This window comes from Nannobrachium achirus (assembly GCF_963921795.1).
Source record: "Nannobrachium achirus genome assembly, chromosome: 18".
Classification (NCBI taxonomy): domain Eukaryota; kingdom Metazoa; phylum Chordata; class Actinopteri; order Myctophiformes; family Myctophidae; genus Nannobrachium; species Nannobrachium achirus.
Genome location: NC_137825.1, coordinates 36,777,035 through 36,801,681, shown reverse-complemented (window position 1 = coordinate 36,801,681; position 24,647 = coordinate 36,777,035). Strand labels below are relative to the sequence as shown.

General features: G+C 43.2%; 1 protein-coding gene across 1 annotated transcript; it reads left to right on the top strand.

Annotated features, from left to right (window-relative positions):
• The first annotated feature begins 1,300 nt into the window (after window positions 1–1,300).
• c1qtnf1 (C1q and TNF related 1) lies at window positions 1,301–16,325 on the top strand. The gene is made up of 5 exons (XM_080747024.1): window positions 1,301–1,357; window positions 10,169–10,308; window positions 10,938–11,068; window positions 13,800–13,827; window positions 13,927–16,325. The coding sequence occupies exons 2-5, from the start codon at window positions 10,169–10,171 to the stop codon at window positions 14,447–14,449; spliced, it is 822 nt and encodes a 273-aa protein (XP_080603150.1). The 5' UTR covers window positions 1,301–1,357; the 3' UTR covers window positions 14,450–16,325.
• Window positions 16,326–24,647: the final 8,322 nt, after the last annotated feature.

Here is a 24,647-nt window from a genome sequence, read left to right as displayed (position 1 = left end):
GTTATATGAGATACTTAAATGGTTTCTTGTGGAAATAAGCCTTTTCTAGGATCTCCTTTTAGTAGACCTTGTACCAGTGAACTGTACCGTCATGAAACTGTACCTTTCCTATGCAAACTCCTAATAAAGTCTTCAATCAATCAATCAATCAATAAACCTACTTTTTCTGACCGATAGTAGAGTGTGTGTGTGTGTGTGTGTGTGTGTGTGTGTGCGTGCGTGCGTGCGTGCGTGCGTGCGTGCCTGCGTGCGCGTGTGTGCGTGCGTGCGTGCGTGTGTGCGTGCGTGAGTATATAGGGGTTAAATATAATGTATATCAAAAAACACAATAATGGCAACAGTCATTATCATCTCTATCATAGAAAGGTTTATAGTTGTATTCTTTCTCTACCTCAATTAACTTTTATGGACTCATTGTAGTAAATTAGGCCTGATAATCTAAAGAAAACCGTAACCAATAACCAGATTAAAACCATATAGTATATGGCATATACCATTATATACTTTTACAGTGGAAAAATCATTAGCTCATACATATTGGAACGCAAGCTACAAAAAATGCTTATCGTTTGACATGTAATTAATCAACGTGTCAGAGCACGAGAGATATTGTTTTGTCAGCATCCCTGACTTCTTGGCCGGCTTCCACACCTGAAATTAAAACGTCAGTCTGTTGAATAGCAGGCCCCATTATCATTACTGAGGCACTCCATCAAACGCCTTGGCAACCCAAGGGCATATGGAGAGCAGGACTTGAGGAGAGGAACAACAATCACTTCCATTAAAAAACTTTCTACAGGGCAACTGTTGAATGTTGACAGAGGCAAAGCTACTGTCTCTACTCTCCCTCCCTCCCACACACAACACACTCACACGCACGCACGCACACATGCACGCACGCACAGTCTACTCATCTGTTCCTTCTCTCCTGTCGTTTTTGTTATTTCTTCTTTCATGAGCCTGTTCCTCCTTCCAACCACTCAACTATGCTTCTCTCTCTCTCTCTCTCTCTCTCTCTCTCTCTCTCTCTCTCTCTCTCTCGCTCACTCCAAATACCCACTCCCTCTCTCCTCCTCCCCTTTCCCACTCCCCTACCTCCCTCCCTCTGCTCCTCCGCTAGGTAGGAGGAGCGGTGCTCCCGGCCGACGCGGCCCGGCGGTGTGTTTTGAGTTTGAGGAGAGAGCGAGAGGAGAGGATGACAGCGGGATCTGAGGGGACGCACAAACAAAGATCAACTCAGCACAACGCAGAGACGACAAACTAAGCCAGACCAAACGAAGTCAGCCGCAAAATAGAGACACTGAACTCAGCAAGGATATTTTCTCATCACCTGCGGACAGTTGTTGGACCGGCGAGAGTAAGTGTGTCCTCTTATTTGAAGAGTGCTTTATACTGGGGGGAAGGAGACAGACGCCAGGCTATGGGCAAGGTGTGTTTTTGTGTTGTGTGGGTGTTGAATGAAATGGCATCCAGTCATGTGGCTTGCAGGGGTCTTTGTGAGAGTGCTGTGTACCGGCATACCTAATGATCTTTTGTGACTGACCTTAAGGGCACTAATATGCACTAAGTCGCACACACGAGCATGCATGCATGAATGCATGTGTCTGTGCATGCAGAAACACACACATACGCACGCTGCTTCTGCAGCTCTGGGACAAACCATTCCCAGATGTGGGACCCAGAATGCCCTGTGCTTCCCCCCCCTCGGCGGGGTGACCCCTTTGACAGACATGAGCAGAATGAACAATCAACACCTGATCTGTCCAGAGTAGCAGGTCTGTTGAAGTCTTTCACACACACGCACACATGCAAAACAATACAGGGTCAGATTCAAAACCAGGTCCTCACACTGACAAGGAGCATATGGTCTTCACTAACTGGCTGAGCCACAAAGCATCCCAGTGAGCCACGAAGCATCCCAGCCACAAGTGCTTTTGTTTTCTCCTGTTGCAATGATGATGCGATAATGACTGTTTGTGCTTGGCGGGATGACAGCATACTTTACCTTACCTCACCCGCTCCCACCTTGGGTGACAGGAATACTGCCTGTGACTGTGTTTGGGACACAGGACATGAGGAATAATAATGACATTTCGGTGCTTGTAATTTGATGGTCTTAATAAAAGGTCACGGAATGCGAGGAGCGCGCTGTGAAAGATGAGCCGAATCTCAGATAGGAATTCTTTGGGCATGCCATCACAACGCCCAGCAGAAGCCCTAGTGCCTTATATGCCGCAGAGGCTGTGTGTGTGTGTGTGTGCGTGCGTGCGTGCGTGCGTGCGTGCGTGCGTGCGTGTGTGTGTGTGTGTGCGCGTGCGTGCGTGTACCTGCATGCGTGCATGTGTGTGTTAATACAGAGAAAGACAGAGAGGGAAGAGGGAGAGAGGGAGAGAGAGAGAGAGAGAGAGAGAGAGAGAGAGAGAGAGTGAGAGAGTGAGATTAGGGGTGGAATAAATTAAAATTGGAACAAATCAAAACTCAGCCAAAAATTACATAATGTAATGAAACTGTTAAGTTGTGATTGTTCCATGTCCAGATCAGGCCAACCTTCTACCTCATGCTCTTCCCTGCATGCTGTGGGTGGTTTGTTGAGCCCTGATGTAAAATTAATGAACATGTAACCGGCAGGCCTCATGCAACAGGTGCAAGCATGTGACACACGTATTGTGTGTGATTAATGGCACCCATGTCCCCAGGTGATTACATTTCACAACAGCACAGATGCGTGGCTGGCTGGTGGGGTTTTGGACCAATGTCATCATAGCAACCACTGCTAAGGTCAACAAACACCCATGGTACATGGCAGGGCAGGAGCAAAACCCATTTCATATTTTGTACAACAGCGTTGCTCCCAGGAAATAACGGAATTCACTCAACAGAAAACACGTGTCTCGTTTTAGTAAGCAACAGGTTTAACCATTTATTGCATAAATGGAATACAGTTAATCTTGTTGTTAATGGGCTCCACGTTCGGAGATGTTCCTTGAATTTTGTGCATGCTTTTTGAGCATGCTAAGCAAAATCAGGGAACACTAAGCAATAGTAGAACAATAGCAATACATTGACATGACATTGAACTTAGCCAGACTGATCATGCAAAGGTGGGGGCTGGGGTGGAGGAGGCAGCTAGCAGCGAATGATTCCGAAGCTTCAGAAACCAAGCATAGGTAGAGAAAGCAAGCCGTATTTAAAGGAGCCTTCCCTATACTGATTGAGAGCTTTGATTGGAGTATGGCAGTCATGTGACGTAATGACTAGCAGATAATGAGAATGAGGAATGAGAACAGAGCTGACTGACAGCTGACTACAGCTGGGCGGGACGACTCCCGTGTCCTGCATGAACTAACGCGTTCGCTTCATTTCTTTTGTTGAAAATAGGTTATTTTCATCCAGCAACAATAAGCCATTATGACAGGCGTGTCACTAGTGAACAATATGACAATTAGCTGGGTATATAAACCTGTCTAGACTCGGGGGCGCTCTGTTCAGTTTGCCTTATAAATTCAGCCTTCTCTTTTGTGCCACGCCTGCCATCAAATTATTTATATTACAGGAGGGACACTTTCTCAAGGATAAACTCTCATAGCCAAACCACTGTTCAGGCACCTCAACAACAGATGAATAATCACCAAAATGACTGACTATACTTTCAGATGGGACGCTTGCAATGACTGCAGCGGATTGTCTTCGTTGATATTCTTGTGTGTGGTTTTGAAGCTGCACCAAACCCCTGTCATTACTTATAACAAAGGCACTGTTGGAACACTGTGTGTGTGTGTGTGTGTGTGTGTGTGTGTGTGTGTGTGTGTGTGTGTGTGTGTGTGTGTGTGTGTGTGTGTGTGTGTGTGTGTGTGTGTGTGTGTGTGTACACAGCCCAGGGTACTGGTACTGTTTCAACAGATGTTCTGTAGTCGTCCAGAACCAAAACCCAGTGACCCACAGGCCTGTTAACCAGTAGGAGTAACTGAGGCATGAACTGGGATGTCTGGCCAGAGTGGTGAGACGAGTGGAGTCAGTGCACACGCACGCAAGAAAACGCCTGCATGTGCGCGTGGGAACACGCACGCACGCACACACGCACTCTCTAACAGAAACAAATGGGGGATTAGAAACACACAAATCTCCAGCATCACACCTGGCATTTTAACAGAGGGGGCCTTAGGTTTTAATATCTCTCCTGGTCGTGGGTACAGACAAATAAGCACATGCATGCACACACGCATGGCCGCACGCGCATGCGCTCACCCAATCATTACACCATTTAACAAATGCATACAAGCATTAAAACTATGTTGACATGATAAGTAAGCAGACACTTAAGCACGCGTAGACATGCAGAGACACATGACCGCACACTCATGTTCCATGCGTGCACAGACAGACTGCGCACAGCGCACACACGCATGCAAGCACGCACACACGCACGCTTGAATCATTACCCAATGGGCAGGTCTCAGCATGCACTCATAAGGCTGCATAAGAATAGGTCTTTTAAATGCAACATGGGTCCATTGTTGCGTGATGCTATGACTGCGAGGTCTCATTTGGTGGGTTGGACCCCAGACGCTCTCTTGTTAACAAACCAGCTCCTCATTCTGACCTATAATGACTGAAAAATGTGTGCTCAATCATCTGAATTGATTTGTGCATTATACTGCAACGTTGTTGCTTTTTTCCTATTATTGGAGCCTAAACTACAAACCAAAGAGGTCACCCATGGTTTTCAAAATTATTGAGGGTGCCAAGTGCAATAAGGGGCGGAGAACAAATGGAATATTGGTTTTGGGACATGCTGTAGTTCACATTCATCTGTGTGTGCGCAGTAAGGAGTTACAAAGTCAAAACAACTTTCCTCCGTGTTCCTCAGAAATGTGGGTTATAGCAGTGAGATTTGGCAGGGATCCAGGCCAGCTCTGGTTTCTGCATTGGCAGGAGTTGTATCTCACAGAGACAAACAGGCAGCTGGACTGGAGGTCCCTGTGGATGCTTCTCTGTGGTCATAGCCTCTCATCTGGTATAGAACACTGGAGATCAGTGTTGTTTTTGACAGCAAATTTTGTTTTAGTCATAGTCTTTTGAATAAAATGTCTTTTTAGTTTTAGTCATAATTTAGTCACCTGAAAAGTTTTAGTTTTAGTCTAATTTTAGTCGACCAAATATACGATTTTATGCTACTAAATCTACAGTTGATTTTGTCAACTAAAATGTATTTTGGCAGGCCTTGATGACATCGTAATGGCTGATTTTACACTTGGTTGACAGTTGTGTGCTGAAAATAGCTGATCTACAAGCTCACAGCGCGTTGCAGCGCGACACGTTGTGAGCTTGTAGATCTGCCATTTTCAGCACGCAACACCTGAGATCAACCAAACATAAAATGACTCTCTTCTCCACTAGTCCCTCTCTAACGTTTTACTCTAGTTTTTATTTTGTTGACGAAATTGTCAATATATTTAGTCTTAGTTGTAGTCATGATTACTACAACTAAGACTAAATATATAGCTTACTTTTTATTTAGTTTTTATTTAGTTTTCGTCAGTGAAAAAAACGCAGTCGACAATTCGTCATAGTTTTAGTCGACGAAATCATCACTGCTGGAGATGAATAGAAGACACAGAACGCCAAATACATTCAAGAAAGTTCATATCGCCTATAGCCATACTGTACACATTGTCTAGATACGTAACCAAGTAACCCTAATCTGGTCGCTTGGCTTGACAATATGCTCCAACTAAATGTGCACACAGGGGTGTCGCACCAAATTCTGGGCCCTGGGTACAAGGATTCACTGTGGGCCCCCCATGAATGAGAATGCATTTATTACGCATTATTTTGTGCTTTAACTATTTGAAAAATAGCAGATCTACAAGCTCACAGCGCGGCAGGAGAGCTTGTAGAACTGCTATTTTTGAAAAATCTTGAAAATGTGTGCATTAAGTCTTGTCTTTGAATATTTTGCCCCGATTCTATAAATATCTTCTAAATCCTTTGTTTCTATGTCAGTGGTGCACACATTTATTTCATGTCAAGGACCCCCAAATTATATGTATTTGGCCACGGACCCCCATCTCAAAATATTTCGTTCCAGGGACCCCCAGAAGCAAAATTTGAGTTACAAATGTATGCTAAAAAAATACATATATTCAAAGATTTGCACACATTTTCACAACTTTTCAAAAATAGCAGATCTGCAAGCTCGAGCTTGTATATCTGCTATTTTTCAATAGCTAAAGTATAAAATAATTAAGGCCCCTCCACCTTGGGCCCCAGTAACTCAGTCCCACTTTCCTCCCCCTTGTGATGCCCCTGTGTGCACACAGCACTCTGTTCCAGCTGCCGTCGGTGTGATCAACAGAGATTTAACTACTTATTGTCCAGATACGTAACCTAGTAACCCTGAATCTGATAGGTCGGCTAGACACAATGCTCCAACTAAATGTGCACACAGACAGCGAGTGCACGGCTCCAGCTGCTGTCAGTAGCCTTACCATCAACAGAGATTTAGGTCTGTTGGGACTCATCCTTTTTGTAAGGCCGACTCTCAGGCTTAAGTTTGTTGTCTTAGAACCTTGACTTTGACCCTGTGTCTGATATGAGCAGCCTTAGATGTTTTAAAGCCGGAACAACCGCTGGATGCGTTTGTACCAGAGATACCCTGGAGAATACCACGCACGCACACACGCACGCACGCACGCACGCACGCACACAATGTTTACTACAAGTCCAGGAACAGTTACTGAAGTTGGAGAAGACTTTCCTAAACTGTTGTGGTCAGGAATGACGTACTAGCGCAGTTCAAACAAACCTCACCGTGCTGCACTCAATCTGGAGACACGGGTTTAAACAGTAATTTGTCTAAATGTTGATTTCTTTTTGTACATATTCTTTTATTGTTTTGATTACACACGTGTGAGTGCACATGTGTGTGCTCCTCGGTGACTTCTTGTGTTTTCACACGTAATTAGCTGGAGCGTAAACAACCCTTTGGACTTGAGAGCCACAGGAAGTACTATGGAAAGGGTCAATAGCGTGAGATCGGACATGGGACCGCAAACATACTATAGCCTAAACAAATAGGAAGAATTCAAAGGGGAAAGGCAACTTCGGGGAAAGAAAAGGGAAGGCAATTCATTTCAGTGCAAGTAAACATCCACGTGTCTATTCTGAAATGACACGGAACATTTCAAAGTACATAGGGAACTAACAGTATAAAGCTGCCCATCTAGACATCTGTGGGTGCCGTCAACAGTTTGCAGAAATGTTTGCTGTTTTGTATACGTATGTATTCGTAAAATAGCTCAGAAAACAACCCCCCATGACAAGCAGCTGGCTCCAGACGCCCCCGTCACGAGGGTTAAGAATGGAGTTTTAAATATTGAGCCACTGAGTGGAATAAAGCTGTAGGCCTACATCTTTGAACATGAACATGAGGCAGACATGCCGTCTTCAAAAGCCTTAAGTGTTCATTGACTTGTCCCGTTATCTTATCTGCTGATTAGAGCGGATGCGTGTGTGTAAAAGTTTACAAATGTGGACGTGACTCTGTCTCGTTTCATCTCAGAGCCCATGTCAGCCTTGTGGTAGTAGCTGGTGAAGTTCAAAAGGCTCCTAGGGGCCAGGGTGGAATCTTTAATCCCGGCTTAATCTGATGTGTTCACTCTACTGACCTCTGAACCTGTCCTCGATTCAACCACTTATAAGCCCTCGTTTATAGCGAAAACAGACGATCAAGCTCACAACACATCGCACCGTGACACACACACGTCGTGATTATGCTATTTGCCCTAATTCTTTTTTGAATGTAAAATAATGGAAATGATTAAAATCCTTTAATGACATGCCCACAATACAGATGCCTGGTTGAAAGTGGTTTATATGGGTTATACCATCTCCCCGCACACACGTGCACACACACAGGCCCCAAAGTGTCATAGAGCATACATTAAGTCTGATGCTTACATATCTCTCATCTTATTCATCTCATTTGCTTTGTTCAAGTTGTTATCCGTGGCCTAACATGACATGGCCCCTCTTCATCTGTTTGTTCATTTTTTAAGTTATTATTTCTAGTCTTTTCCCGTATTAGACAGTGACTGAAGACCATCTGCCAGTACAAACAGCCTCCTTCTCTCTTTTGCATAATAGCAGGCTCCATGTTTAATTTATTACAACTAGTCCACACAAAAAAGAAGGAAAAAAAGGCCTTTTCTTTCTTTAATGGGAGTTGAATGATTTGTGTTTTTTCCCCTTTGTTTTTCCTTTTTTTCCCTCTTGCTGCTATTCTGACTTCAAAAGAAACCCATTACCCTCCTAAAGACGGAGCTGTGCTCTTCAAGTAGTCACTCAATGGTGACTGGCTCTGTTTAGGAAAATCTGTCCCCGGCAGGGCAATCACTGACTGCTTCATAGGGAAAGAAAGAGAGATAGATACTGTAGATACTGCATCAGAGAGAGAGAGAGAGAGAGAGAGAGAGAGAGGGAGAGAGGGAGAGAGAGAGAGAGAAAGGGAGGGAGAGAGAGAGAGAAAGAAGATGAAACAATGACCTCAGGATGGTTGGCAAACACCAACCATTGCCTAGATCAAGGGTCTTCAACAGGGGGTCTGGGACCTCTAGGGGGTCCTCCTAAGAGTTACTACAGGGGGAACTCCAAATCTTTGTGTGATAGGAACTTTTTTCTCTGTTTCTATATTAACCACTTGAACCCTAGTGTCCATATTCTGAGAACTTCAGTTAAAAATAGCAGATCTACAAGCTCACAACGCCTCGCAGTGAGGCGTTGTGAGCTTGTACTGTAGATCGTCTATTTTCGGCAAAGAGGTTTGGTGTAGAGGGGAAAAAGAGCAGACTAAGTACAGAGTAAAAGGTCAAGTTTATTAGGTAATCTGAAAACACAAATTGACATGAATCCAGAATACACTGATGATTGTGCTTTAAAACGATGAAACTATATGGAATCTATGAAAAGGTTGTGGGGGTCCCTGCTTCTTCTCTTTCTCTACTAAGGGGCCCTTGGCCTGAAAACGTTGAAACCTCTGGCCTAGATAATGAAAAGAAAGAAAGAAAGAAAGAAAGAAAGAAAGACATTAAGAAAGAAAGAAAGAAAGAAAGAAAGAAAATAAATAAAAACTGTAAAGAAGGAAGTAAATCAAGGGAGTGATTATGGTCTAATACTCCAATTGAACTAGAACAACAATCAGCGGTGTCTTAACGACCTCCTCTGGTCAGATTAGGGACATGTGGTAGAAAAACAGGAGGCCCCCACTTGAGATTATAGAGTCCGCTCCTTTGATAAACAGAGTTAGCTTCCTGTCTGTCAAATTACAAAGGAAGTCATTACTTTTGTTGGGTTGGAGGATTTATGTTTAAATATGGAACCGTTTCATCCGTTTCATTCATTCTGTTCTATGCCTGTTGGGATTTTGTCATTCATTCTGTTCTATGCCTGTTGGGATTTTGTCAACATAAAGAGTTTAAATTGGGCTTTTTAGAAGCTTTTATATAATAAAATTGATGTGCACGGCATATAGAAAACCTTTCTGCCACAGATCAGCATTTACCGTCATATGCACAGTCAGTTTCTGAAATACACATTTGCTGATGTTATGAGACCTTTTAACTGAGACACAGTTCGACTGACAATAACCTTATTCAGAAATGTTTAGTGGAGCCGCTATAGAGAAAGTTTTAAAAGACTTTTATACTAATTAGTATCTTGTGTGAAAAGGCATTCCATTGCAGCTCTTCCTCAAGTAAACATGTCATACAAGAGCTCCGAAATGAAACCAACAATTCACAAAAGCTTATATTCCACAAACTCATTATAGCAAGAAATCATTGTGTGCAGCCTGCAGGCTGCACCACATATCCTGTTTAGAGTGTCGAGTTCTGCAATCATCACGGAGAGGTCTCTTTTGGACAAGCTAAAACACTGCATGCTGATCTAATTACAGTTATAGCGTGTAATTATGGCAGTGAAACGACGCACTGTATTAACTGAGATGAAAAATACAGTTTTCAAGTATTTCGGCAAAGTGAATTATGGTCATAATTGTGTGCAAAACCTTATTCACTCATTAGCTTTGGCTCCGCAAAGACAATTTCACAAATTCACCGTCATTGATGCTGATGTCAATGACTTCATTGACGTGTGCCCTTGTGCGTCACAGATGACTGTGCTCAGTGTGTGGGCTCTGCTGCTCTTCTGTGCCTGTCTGGCTGATGCCTACCGCACCCCCTACGACGAAGGACAGGACCCAGAACAGATCAGGGATCAGATTGACCGCCGGGATTATCATCGGGATGCAAGGTTAGCTCTCCTTTTCACTTGTAAATGTTGCAGAGAAGAGTACTGAAACAACAATTGGAGGAAAGGCAAACTGCTTAAGTTCAAATTCCATGATGGATTTTTTGCAGATCTTTTTGGTCACATGCCAACAGAAATAATATCGTCTCTGTCGGGTTGAAACCTCATAATATGTCCAAAAGCTTTCAGAATTCCAATTCAAGGGGCGCCTGCTGGCCTAGCGTTCCAGGCGCATACCACATAGGCTCTGATGTATGACGCGGGTTCGAGTCCCGATCCTGACGACCTTTGCTACGTGTAACTCCCCATTTCTCTCCCCATTTCCTGTCCGTCTACTGTCCTATCACTAAAGGCATAAAAGCCCAAAAACAAATCTTTAAAAAAAAAAGGATTCAAATTCAAAAATAGCTTAAGTATCAGATCGACAAGCTCAAAACGCACCGCGAAGATTCGCTACTTTTGCGTGAAGTTGTAGCACGATCAAGTAAGGCATTAATTTTACGAAGAAAAGAAACAACACACAAAAAGGTAGAATATGGGTAGAATATGGAGGTTTCTGCCTGACAGCAACGATATGCACCGTTCCAACCTTATTTCTTTGTGAGTTCCTCTGTGTGTGTCTCTGCGTGCAGCCACAGGGACGTGAGAGAGTGCCGTCGATGCTGCGACCCAGGAGAGGAGCCGCCGCCCTCTCAGTATGCCAGCCCACACTACCCTCAGCCCCCACAGGTGGTGCCACACATCAACATCACCATACTCAAAGGTATGGACAAAAACAACACGCACGCACACACAAGCACACTACACAAAGTAATTTGAGGTGAGGTTGGGGATGTCTCAGCCCCAACTCCTCTCGGGCCCTTGGGGAATGAAGATGGATGGGGGACATTTTAATTGCACAGGGGAACCAATCCCAGCCCGAGAAGCCATGGTTGGTTGGAGTGTACATGAGGGGATAATTTGGGGTGTGCGCAGGGGCGTCACAAGGGGTAGGAAAGTGGGACTGAGTTACTGGGGCCCAAGGTGGAGGGGCCCTAATAACTTTATCTATTGAAAAATAGCAGATATACAAGCTCACAGCGCGGCACCGAGTGCCGCGCTGCGAGCTTGTAGATCTGCTATTTTTGAAAAGTTGTGAAAATGTGTGAAACATCTTTGAATATATGTATTTTTTAAGCGAACATTTCTAACTCAAATTTTGCTTCTGGGGGTCCCTGGAACGAAATATTTTGAGATGGGGGTCCATGGCCAAATACATATCATCTTGGGGGTCCTTGACATAGGTTTCTTGCACACATTTTCACGATTGTTCAAAAATAGCAGATATACAAGCTCGCAGCGCGGCTGTGAGCTTGTATATCTGCTATTTTTCAATAGTTAACATTCATGGGGGGCCCGCAGTGACGCCCCTGGGTGTGCGGCTTTGACCTCCTCAGGGGTCAGGGTACACATATCCCACATAGCTGTGGGAGACCCAACCCAGAATTCTGTGGCTCACCAAGCCAGCCGTTAATTGTAGAATAAATACTTCAGTCAGACACTTTCGTCAAGATGAAATTTGTCTCAAGATTGTATTTGGCTCGGTGTGTCTACTACAGCAGTCGTTCTCAACCTGTGGGTCGGGACCCCCAGGGGGGTCCCCAAATTATTTTGGGGGGTCCCCAGATGATTAACTTAATGTGCAACATTGTTTTCGCACTCAACAGTAAACAAACCAACATAGAGTTTAAGTGTATAGTGGTATCTTCACATTTCTAAAGTGACAAGTTAAGGACTTTTTAATACCTCTAAAATGGCAAATTAAACATTGGCCAAATTGTCAAATATTAGAGGCAGAAAATGTGAAAATAGCAGATCTACATGCTCACAACGCGAGGCGTTGTGAGCATGTAGATCTGCTATTTTCACAATAGAATCGTGTTATACAAAATGTAATGCTTCAACGCTTAATGCTCGTCAGGGTGGGGGGTCCCCAGTTAAAATATGATTATTTTGGGGGTCACAGCCTGAAAAGGTTGAGAACCACTGTACTACAGTACTACAGTACAGAGCCCAGTGCGAGGTGTTGTAAGCTTGTAGGCTGGCTATTTTCACAACGTTTGCCTCTCTTTTTTTGCAAAATATGTGACAATTTGGCCAATTTTGTATTAAAAAGTTCTAAAAAGTCATTAAGTTGTCACTTTAGAAATGTGCAGATACCCTGTATTACTTACTGTATGTTGGTTTGTTTACTGTTGTGAGAAAACAAGATAGTTTACAATCAATAGGAATCCATATGCTACTACAGGAGGCTGGGAACTGGAGGGAGTTCTATTACTGACACGCTGCAGTACAGGTAGCGCTAGCGCCGGTGACATGGGCATACAGTATGTGAGTGGGGCGTGAATGAGCGTGGGGCCAGTTTGACTTATTTGTTTTCCTGAACTTGACCGTATTTAAAGTGCTTCCTAGCTGCAAGCAACTTAGATACAATCTGCATCTAAGTTACAACAAGCTCCACTGACATCTAATTGTATCAAACAACGCAAATCTCACCAATATTGCTACTGTATGGAGAGCTTGGGTTATACTCTGTCTCTGTCAAGGACGTTGAGTGATTTACAACGAGCGCATACAAACACAGAAAAATCATGACTACATGGAGTTTAGTAAAAGTTGCTCATAACAAGACAACAATGACATTTTATTGAACAGAATTTGACAGTGACAAAGAGGATAACCCGATATATCTGTACAGGTGCAATACTGGTGAGTTTATCGTTATTTAATACAAAAAGTTGGGACTTTTCTGTTTCATAATTGGGCTATCAGTGAAGCTTGTTGCAACTTAGATACAGAAATTGCTTGCGGCTAAATGCTCCCTCGGTTAACTTGTGACTACATTTTGAATCAGAACAAATCTATTGTAAATTGTTCACGTATCAAAATCCTCACAAGTAGGGTAAGTGAAATGTTTTGGTTAAAACAAAGGTTTTTATCAAAAGGTTAACGGCTGCTGCGTTGGTGTGACTGGACCAGCAGAGGTAATACTTTCCAACTGCGACCTTGTGATCTCTCAAAAAGAGTTCATAATGTTTGTAGAATAGCTTCCCTACATGTACATGCTCCATCAAGAATAGGGGAAAAGGGGAAATTGAACGTTGCGTTAGTTCTCCACAACGTGGTCTGATATTCATTTCACGCAATTTCACACACAGTCTTGACAATGTGATCTGAATTAATTCCATTGAGTCAACCTTAATTGAGACGCAAATGTACTGACCAGCACAGCTCAAAAGTTGAATTCTATCAACTGTGACATTTCTATGAATTAACTTTTGAAGCAGATAACACCACATTAGCCATTTCCGAATTCTGAAAACAGCAGATCTAATAAGCTCACACCGCACAGCGATGCTACACGTGAGCTCATAGTCAGACATTTTCAATATTTTTAGTATGACAACATTGGCGGTTATCATTGGCTGACACCATTTCTGTCATGCCTCTTCCAGGTGAGAAGGGGGACAGTGGCGAGCGAGGGTAATACATTTCTTTCTTTTTTTTCAATCAATCAATCAATTTCAAATTCATTCAATTTATCAATCAATTTCAATCAATTTCTTTCTTTCTTCTCACCAGTCATTATGGTAAGGTTGGCAAAACGGGTCAGATGGGCCCGCGGGGCCACACAGGCGGCAAGGGCACTAAAGGCAGCATGGGTCCCCACGGAGAGCCCTGCAAGACCTACTACGCCGCCTTCTCCGTGGGCCGCAAGAAAGCTGTGCACTCCAACGACTACTACCAGACGCTGGTGTTCGACACAGAGCTCGTCAACCTGTACGGCCACTTCAACATGTTCTCCGGCAAGTTCTACTGCTACGTGCCCGGCATCTACTACTTCAGCCTGAACGTGCACACGTGGAACCAGAAGGAGACGTACCTGCACGTGATGCACAACGAGCGCGAGGTGGTGATCCTGTACGCGCAGCCCAGCGACAGGTCCATCATGCAGAGCCAGAGCCTCATGCTGCAGCTGGAGCGAGACGACCAGGTGTGGGTCAGACTCTATAAAGGCGAGCGGGAGAACGCCATCTTCAGCGATGACTTTGACACCTACATCACCTTTAACGGTCACCTCATCAAGCCCAAGAGTGAGATATAGCAGGCACGTGCACACATAGACATGAAAGGGGGCTTGAGCCCCAGCCCTTTTATCCGTCTGTAAAAAAGTGCCCTCTCCAGACAACAAATGCAGTTTTTACTATGGTGAAAGAAATGCAAATGCCCTCTTTCCATGCCATAGCTGAAGGCAGCATTCAAGAGAATTGCCTTGTCTAAACTGAACTTGAATGCATCAACTTATGTTGAAAGATTGCCCTCACTGTGTAAAAATCCATGCCGTACGCCACATCTCCAGTATTGCCTTTTTTATGCTTAGTTTAGTGTGGTATCAAGTAATGAAAATAGCCGACCTCCAAGCGTCGCAGCGTGACGCGTTGTGAGCTTGGAGTTCTGATATTTTCAATATTTTCACCAAAAGGCCCTTTTAGAGATTTCAGCTCCTGGCTCTCTAACATTCTCTGCACGTCCCTGAGATATAGTGCGGCGTAGCGGTACGCGTGCGAGGGCGGGATGGGAGGACAGCAACTAATGAGGAACACTTCCTCTGCGTGGAAAGGAGAGTGGCATTGAGATGCGTGTACATATACTGTAGTGAGCTAACTGGCTGGTATGAAAAACTATCCAAGTCGTGTGGATGTTGCTTTGGAGAGAATGTCGCTGTTGGAAGACCAGATACTGGACAAAACAAGCTTGAAATCCCTGGTGCATAATGAAACAATATGAGTTTCAACCTGGCATCCTTGTTTTGGGCAAATCTTTCACACACAAAAAATTGCAGACACAATCTCACAAACAGTTTTGCAATAGGGCTAATTCTACCCAACGGGTATTATGGAAGGTTTTAGCATACATCCGTTTCAGACAATACCACAGCATTTCAAATTTATTTCCAAATTAAGTTATGATATTTGTTGAATTGGACCCATTACATAAAGATAAATAGTAGGCAATAAATAGCAGTCATGATTTAATTTCCCATATAAGTCATTCTAAACCCTGATCATTGCTGTAAGAGTCTACACAGATGTTGTATATAGGTCTTTGCGTGTATGTATGCTTGATCTTTTTACTTTTTTAATTAAGATATACATTATAATGAGATAAAAGATAAAAACACAGACACATTATATCATTATATCATTTAAAATCCCGCACACAAAAATGTATAAATGTCAATAATATTCATATCAAATTGCATACTCCATTAAGAACATACTGGTGCTATTTAGATTATGAGTAGAGATCTCTGAAGTAGACATTTCTAAAACCGTTGTGTTTTAGAAAGGATTTTGTGTCTAAATCTAATGCTAACCCTGTTTACATTTATGTATATTTCAGCTCCACAAAGTTGTACAAATCCTCTAGTATCGTTGTATAAATGTATGCCATGACATTTATCATTATGTCACGACAACACACAGCAACACAATACTCAAAGAGAATACTGAAAAGAGTCTAAGAAAATCCTGGATACGAGTAAAGAATGCAATAAATCTGTTTGCATACCAGTACATTTCCTTTGAAACCAGCTGTCACTGTGAACGTCCAGTTGGGTTTTCGACAACAGCATTTGTTTGGGCTGAATCTGAAGACAGCCAACGAGATTAGATATTCCCCAGGGATGCCAATAGCCTGGGATTGTTCCAAAGCTCCATTCCGACCCCATCTTATCCTGTATTTATAGGCCACAAATCATTTGAATCTTATTTGTTTAAAGCGATATAAATATTGGCTACGCCTGCTCTATTGAGACGGATATGCACAGTATTGGGAGTACATGTGTGATCTAATGAGGGATATGATATGAGAAATGGGCTCAATCAGATCTTCAGTGCGATACGTTTGGAATTAAGCCCCGGGAAATGGTTCAGTCCAGAGATGCCTTGACAGGAAAAGGCTTCGACTGCCTGCAGATGTACATGTTGTTATGCTGTCAGGTACTTCTCTGCTGGCTGTTTGATAATATTGTTCAGCATGGATACAAATCTTCCTAATTAAAATCACGAAAGTCTGGATGTATCCAGTGCATTGTGTGTTAAATGTGTGTGTGTGTGTGTGTGTGTGTGTGTGTGTGTGTGTGTGTGTGTGTGTGTGTGTGTGTGTGTGTGTGTGTGTGTGCGCGCGCGCACGCGCGTGGGAGTGGTGGGTGTGACACTGTTTCTCCTGGATGTGTTTGATGGTGTGCGTACTTGCCAAATGTTCACAGAGGACTTGGTGGAATGTGTTGGAGAGAGAGAAAGACCCAGATCCTGGTTCAGCCCTTTTCACGTGCACATCAGCCACTCTGGAGACACAGACAGCAAATATTATGCCTCTTTTTCTTGTCGTCACTGACACACACGCACGCACGCGCGCACGCACGCACGCACGCACGCACGCACGCACGCACGCACGCACACGCACACGCACACACACACACACACACACACACACACGCACGCTCCAATCCACATGTTGAAACACATGCAAGATCTTAATGAATCCCAAATTTTGGAGAGGCATAGCCTAATTATGTAAGTTCCCAAAGATGAGCAACGTGGATCAAAGATAATAAAAAACATAGAATAAAGAATGAAAGGCCTCTCTCCAGTCAATAGGTCTTATGACATAATACATTCTCCATCTTCTACTAAAGTATTACAAACATTCTATCATGCATTTCTATTCTGGAATGTTTATGTTTGCATTATGTTGAGTTACTTGCAATGCATGTACCTTTTGACATGTCTAGCATGTACAACATAGGAGGAATATTTAAGTACTTATAAAGTAAAATATAGCTTTAGAGCTGCTAAATATGGTTAAGTCCTTCCTTTACTGCCCTCTGCTGCCCAGTAGGGACTATTGCATTTACAGGTCATAACATACATATGCAGTAGCACTGTTCAGTGTTCATACAGTAACCTTGTGGACCCAATTGGAGTCTTCATGGCATATTTCAACTGCATCTTTGTGAGGACATACTTCCAAGGATTATAGAAAATATATTTAAAAAGTAATTGGAAAAAACACACATTTAAATTATCAGTCTTGTCAAACTCATGTTTTCAATAAGTTTGACATGGTTAAAATGGAGTTCGACGTTAAAATGGGTTTGCATAGGAAGGGGGCATGTCTGCTAATATGAATATCAAATATCTAAATACTGAATCAAGCAACTTTAAAACTGTCTGGGGTGATTCTGATTGATTGATTGATTGATTGTCACTGAATACTTTATTATTAGCATTTTGCAAAAAAAATAAAAGAGGAAAAAAAGCACAGGAAAGTACAGTTCAATACAAGGTCTGCTAAGAGGATTTTAAACCCAAGAAAGCCTATGGCTTGTTTAAATTGGGGTCCATTGTACTCAAAGGGTCAAACACAAAAGCCTGAGAGTAGACGTTAAAATGACCCCAAACATGTTTGAAAGTGAAATATCCCTTTAATGTAAAACCAAACCACTTCCATAGACACCTCAGAGAGAGACCATTGTCATGGTCATTGTCCAATTGTTAATGGTTTATATACCACCTGCTAGAACATGTCTACACTTTAGGAGCCATGGCATGAACATGCTGTTAAACCATAAGAACCTCCATTGCTAAGAGAGGCAGCTCTATTTCTCCAGTTGCTGAACAGGCAGAATTTCATAGAACCTACTCAGAAACCTTGCGCTGGTCATTCTTCAACTGACTTCACCAATTCTCTCTGAGCCAGGAAGAGGTAATATGAGAGGGTTGTGAGCAGAACTCCGGACCTGTCAGCAGGGTTGTAAAGTAACTAAGTACATTTACTCAAGCACTGTACTTATGTACAATTTTGAGGAACTGCTACTTTACTGGAATATTTTATATTAAACTTTTACACCACTACAATTATTTTAAAACTTGAGTTACTAGTTACTTTGTAGAAACATACAGTACATGAACCACATTTCAGCCATTTGAAAATAGACGATCAATAAGCTCACAATGCGAGGCATTGTGAGCTTATAGATTTGCTATTTTCAAATGATTTTTAAACATTTTATACTTTTGAAAACTTGTGAAATGGGACATTCTGCAAATGTAAAAAGTACTCATTATGAGTACTTTCTACTATTGTCACTTAAACTTTAAGTACATTTAGGATTGTATTTTTACTGAAGTAGACCTTGAATACCGAACTTTTACTTGCATTGCAGTATTGATACTTGTACTCAAGTAAAATGTGAGTACTTTTTCCACCAGCACAACAGAAACCCGAACCCTGGCAGTCAGCCATTCAACCACTAGCCAGAATGAGCTGCAAACGGGCCTGTACACTAGCATGGTCCCTTCTAACGCACACACATACAGAAATATATGACACTGATATAAGTGATTCTCTTTCTCCTTTACTCTCTCTCTCTCATCCCCTGATGAAGATACTGTAATGTGATTTAGAAGGCTTTTCCCCATGGGGGGAAAAAAGCGCCTGCCCTGGATGGTAGGGGTATATAAATAAGCCATGAGAATAGATTAGTGCGTTGGGGCTAATCAGCGGAAGCAGGCCCCTGGAAACTCCCCAGCGCAGCAGAAATGCACCCAGGACGGACGGAGGGAGGCTAAAGCGGCTGGGAACAGCATCAGCAAGTCTCTGGTCTCCGTATTGACCGCATCACTCAGTCTGATATCGCTGTCTATCACCAACACCATCACTTTTCTAACGTCCCCTCCGTATGAGAGAGAGAGAAAAGCTCTTACTCTCTACAAAGTGTTGTGTACCCGCCACCAGCATTTGTGTTGATGGTCCTAATATGCAAAACCTGTAGTTAGCGTATCCAATGAGGCATAAGGCATGATACGGCCCATAATATGCCTTCTGAGCAGGAATGCTGAATACCGACGATAGTTGTTTTTATCCCACTATTTTTGTAACCCATTTATTTTTTTCCCCACCAAGTGTCAGTTGTATAATCCTGGGTGCTACACACCCTCTGCCAACGTACCTGGGGAGAGCAACGGACTGACCTCTTGCTTCCTTCGATCCATGAGAAGTCCAAGCCGCTTCTTTTCACCTGACAGGGGCGAGTTTCCCCCGGTTGTATGTAGCGCGTGGAAGGAACACGTTATTCCAACCAGTTCCTTTCCCCTCCATCAGGCACCCCGGCTGGCAATGGGGAGGCAGTATAGAGACCAGGATTACTGCATGTTTTTTGTGAGGGTGCTACAGTACCTAGACTACCTACCTTAGGGGACACGGGGAGAACATGCAAATACTGATAGCTCTGAGTGCTTTAGGTGCCGATTGGAAAGAGTGATGCCAATAGGGCCCTATTTCTGGGCATGTCATAAGAAGCAAACATTTGGTAAAAATAGGCAAACATCCTGTGAAAATAGCAGATATACAAGCTCACAGCTGAGCTTGTAGAGCTGGTGTAGAGGGGGGAATAGAGGGGGCCCGAGTACAGACCCCTGGGGGACCCCGGTCAATAAAGTATAGGGTTTAAGTGCTTCAGCAAGCACTATAGCCTTTATTGTATGACAATAGCTAAAATAGTGATATACAAGCTCACATTGCGTCTGGATGTGACACGTTGTAGATCTGCTTTTTATGTAGGCCTTGAGTCCACATAGTTAAGAACTGTGTGTACTTGTATGGCTGTAAAACCCTCTGACACAGCTGACCTGGTTGTACTCGATGTACTTGGCAAAAAAAAAGGGAAAAAAGGGAGAGTTTGTGTCAACGAGATAAAGAGAGAAGAAATATCCTCTCTCCCCAAATGTGCTGCATCTCAATAGCGTTCATTATTCACAGGTTTGATCGTCCCTGCTCCGTCTTCATGCAAAAACAACACATAATTGTCTTCACACTACGGGCTAAATGAGAAAATCTGCTCCTCTGATTATATCTGGCAGTCGACACACTGATCATTAAGTGGTAACAATCATTTTCAATTTGTGTGTCCAGGCAGAGAGATGATTTACAGGCTCTCATGCAGGACTGATTGAGAGCATACACATTTTTATTGTTCTGTTTGCGCCATCATTTTCTATATCTGTTTGAATTGATTAAGGGCTTCATTGATTGAAATAGTCAAATTTAACCTAAGAAATGTAAATAAAACTGTTTAGTTTTTTTCCTCAGAAATCTTGAACTTCTTCTTTTTTTTCTCTCTTTTTTTCTGTTTTTAAATGGTGTCTATTATCTGTGTTGTTTACCTAGGCCTATTTACTGCATGTACTGTATATCATCCCAAGGACCCAAGCTAATTGAAATTCCCTTGTGAGCAATAAAGGACATCTAATCTAATTTGATCTAATCTAATCTAATCAGACACTTGACAGCACTGACTGACCAGTAATCAAATACCTAATCAGATTGTTAAAAGATGTGGTTACATGATTTACATCTTTCACATTTTATTATTTTCCTCGGCAGTTTGTGACAAAACGTGTACACAACACCACCTGTTCTGTACCACCAAATTAATAAATAGGCTACATAGCCTACATGAATACAGTAAATAAATATTCAGTTCATGTTACAAGCGTCCAGACCAGCGGTAATGTCGCAGAGAGACCGCACGAGGGCAGACTTGACTGCACTTTGCCCTGTTTGTCTGACTGGCTGCCTCTTAAAGACGGCATGAGTGAGTCTGCAGTTGGGAGGCGAGACTGTGTTCAGATCAGTTGGACATTATTTGGTACATTAATAACTGACAGCCCGGGGCTTAAACACTGTTAGAGATAGTCGGTTAGAAATAAGGATGTCAGCTAGGCACACACAGGAAATTGAACTGCCTCAGTCATGCTATTTTACAATGCCCATTAGCTAACACAACAACCTAATGTGCTGTCTGGCGTTACAATACATAGGTTGTCTACAAATACCTTTTGTTGGGAGACAGAAGAAGACAAATACGCATGGTGGTTTTCTCATCGTCAAACACCAAACACAGCTGCAGCCACTTGAGCAGCAATGACTCATGATGTTCCTGTTGTGAAATGTTGTAACTGTAACCTTCTGTACCCTAGCCTACCTTTTTCTTTACCAGGACACAAAAAGTATTCCTGATACTGATTCGTTTTTTGTGTTTATGTCTTAATTTTCCACCAATTCTTTCTCTTTCTTTCTTTCTTTCTTTCTTTCTTTCTTTCTTTCTTTCTTTCTCTCTCTCTCTTTTGTATTCATGGGTTTCATGTGTAGTCCGACTCCTACACCGCGGCGCGAGTTTAGAAACTCTAGGCTTGCTAAGGGAAGGAGCGCTCCTTTTCAGTTATTGTCCACGACATTGCAAGCGGCGCGAAGGCCAGCGGACCTTGGTCCTGCTCTTCGCGCCCGAGCGCCGCAGGCGCGAGTGCCCGCGAAGAGTGGGCCAGAGTTACGAAGCCGTGGTGAATGCAATCGTTCTATTTATGCCCAGGCCGTAAGGCCTGGGCAAGCGCACGATAAACGCAATGATAATTGGGTTTTGGTGCACCTCGCGCGGTCCAAGTAACTACAACGGAGCGCTCCCAACCTCCGGTTCAGCCAATCACAAGCTTCAAAAATGAGTGCGGGGCGTGGTTTCCCTTAGCAAGCCTAGAGTTTCTAAACTCGCCACCGCGGCCATGTTGAGGTGGACCAACACAGGTGTTCTGATTGGCATAGAACAGAGGTCTTCAACAGTCCTCAGAGTTAGCCTACTACAGGGGTCCTCCAAATCTTGTGATAGACAATGTTTTTTCTCCTTTTTTATATTAACCACTTGAACCCACTGGTGAATGCTAACCTGGTGAAATGCTAACCTGCTGATGCTTGTCAATGCTAACCTGGTGAATGTTAACCTGGTCGGACCAACGGCCTGTCGAAATTATAGGTGGACCCCAGCAGCTAGTAGTTTGTGTCATGAAAATTGGAATGCTTTGTTGCACACTCAGTGGTGGAAAGTACATTTCTCAAGTACTGTACCTAAGTAGCCTACACAATTTTTTTCTACTCAGTTTGGGTCTCATAGGAGAGCTGTGGGTGGGTCAAATCCTTCCTACTGGTGACATCATCAATGGGAAATGCAAGCTAATAGAAACTGCAGGCTTTCTATTCCTGAACAAGTTGCAATGTTAAAGTGGAAGCCAAGTTTTTTTGTCAAACGATGATGTCACCGGTAGGAAGGATTTGACAGCTCTCCTATGAGACCCAGACTGAATAGAAAAAAATTGTGCTATTTTATTATGAACATTAGTGAGGACCTATTATATAAAGACAGGTTGAAAAGTGGTGAACTACTCCTTTAAGTAAGAAATGTGAGTACTTTCCCCCACATGCACACTGTCGCCTATAGTAGCAGTCGTCAAAGGGGGCACGGTGGCGTACTGAGGGTGAGGGAGGTGGGGGCGTCTAATCTCACCTGGTCATTAAAATAGATCAGTCCTCCACCGTCCCGATGAAAATAACCACTCGTAGTTACAGCGATCAAACCCGCCTGTCAGGCTTCACGACTTCATCTCAAGGTTACCTCCTCCCTACTAATCTACCAGATAACGGCACCAGTCACCCCAACCCACCTCTCTCTCCGCTCCCGCATGGGAACATAACGCCAGCCAGCCAGTCATCCCTGTCCCCGGGGGCCTGTGTGCACTCGTGAAGTACAGCTATCAAGGCACAGGATATGCGGTTCTATATGTGAGGGCCACAAGCAATATCAATTTTTAATTTGGAGCACACTTTGAATGGGCTACACACGTGGCGGGTTGCCGTCTATTTATTAGCATATGCCGATACAAGGCCCTACTAAATAATCAACCTCCGAAGGGCTACCGGCGAAACATTAATATTTCATGGGAAACGTTGTACCTCAGTGTGTATATATATATGCTGCATTTTTAAACATAGATTCTCCCGGTTGTAATTTTCATCATGGTTTATTAGGTATTAAAGATTGAACTCCGGTTCCCCTCTGCTATCCAATGAGCGTGACAGTGGAGTGGCAGGACGGAGTGGCCCGCCTCACAGAGCGAGACATGCATGTGCACAGCGGCGGACATGATAGCACCGCCTAGGAAGGAATGGAAAGACAGGGAGGGGGGAAGGAAAATAGGAGAAAAAAGGAGGAGAGGGATAAAGTAGAGATGCTCCGATTGCGATTTTTGGGGCCAATACCGATCACCGATCAACTGGAATCAGTATCTGCCGACACCGATATTCCCGATCACAGCGTCAAATCCATAAATTCTTCTATTTATTGTGTTACTGTAGCAGCATTTTTATATTTAATGATTCTTCTTACAAAACATTGACATTGTACATTAAGTATAAACATTAGGATATTGCAGGCTGAGGTCCTTTAGTATCCAATTCGACTTGTAGGAGTTGAAGCTGAGGTTATTCAGTCCCACAGAGAAATATTGTGAAAATAGCTGATCTAGCTTGTAGATCGGCAAGGCCGATACCGATCGCGATCACTCACCGACCAATTGGCACATCTCTAGGAAGGAGATGTGCCGATTGAAAGGAATGAATTTAGGAAAGACAGAAGTGTAGGTATGGGAAGATGGGAAGATGGAGAGGAGCAAAGGAGCATCAGGTGGAAGGAGGAAAGACAGCAAGGACACAGTAAGATCCTCGAGTGTTCATCTAACTCATACATGGGCAACTGGCGGCCCGGTGGCCATATGCGGCCCCCAAGCGGCCCTCAGGTTAATATTGGAATACTGATATATTATTGATTTCAGCTGCTACAATTCCAAACACGCAAACATGACCCGCTTTAATTACTTCAGTCTATATTAGTAGCTTAATGACTAGACAGTACTAGTCTTTTTTTTATGTCCAATGTATTCATATTTAAGTTTATAAAGTTAACATAAGAACGTATAATGCACTTGAAATTAGATAAAAATGATACTTTTCAGGATTCCAATGCAAAAATATCAAAAATAGCAGATCTACAAGCTCAAAACACGTCGCACTGCGACACGTTTTGAGCTTATAGATCGGCTATTTTTGATATTTTTGACTGTATATGCATTGTGGCCCTCTGAGTGTGACAATATAATCGCCCTCTCCATCATCACAGTTGCCCACGCCTGATCTAACTCTTAACAGTGTAAAAATAGAACCAAACGAAACTGTGAGAATTTTACAGGGCGTATCCTCTCTGTCCGTGCTGGATCCCCCCTCCCTCCCTCCCTCCCTCTCTGTGCAGTGTGATCCCACCCCGCTCGTCCCAGCAGTGCGAGGAGGATGAATCCAGAGGTGGTAAGGGTACGCCGTGGTCGTTTTAGTCATATTAATGAGGAATCGATACGGCGCAC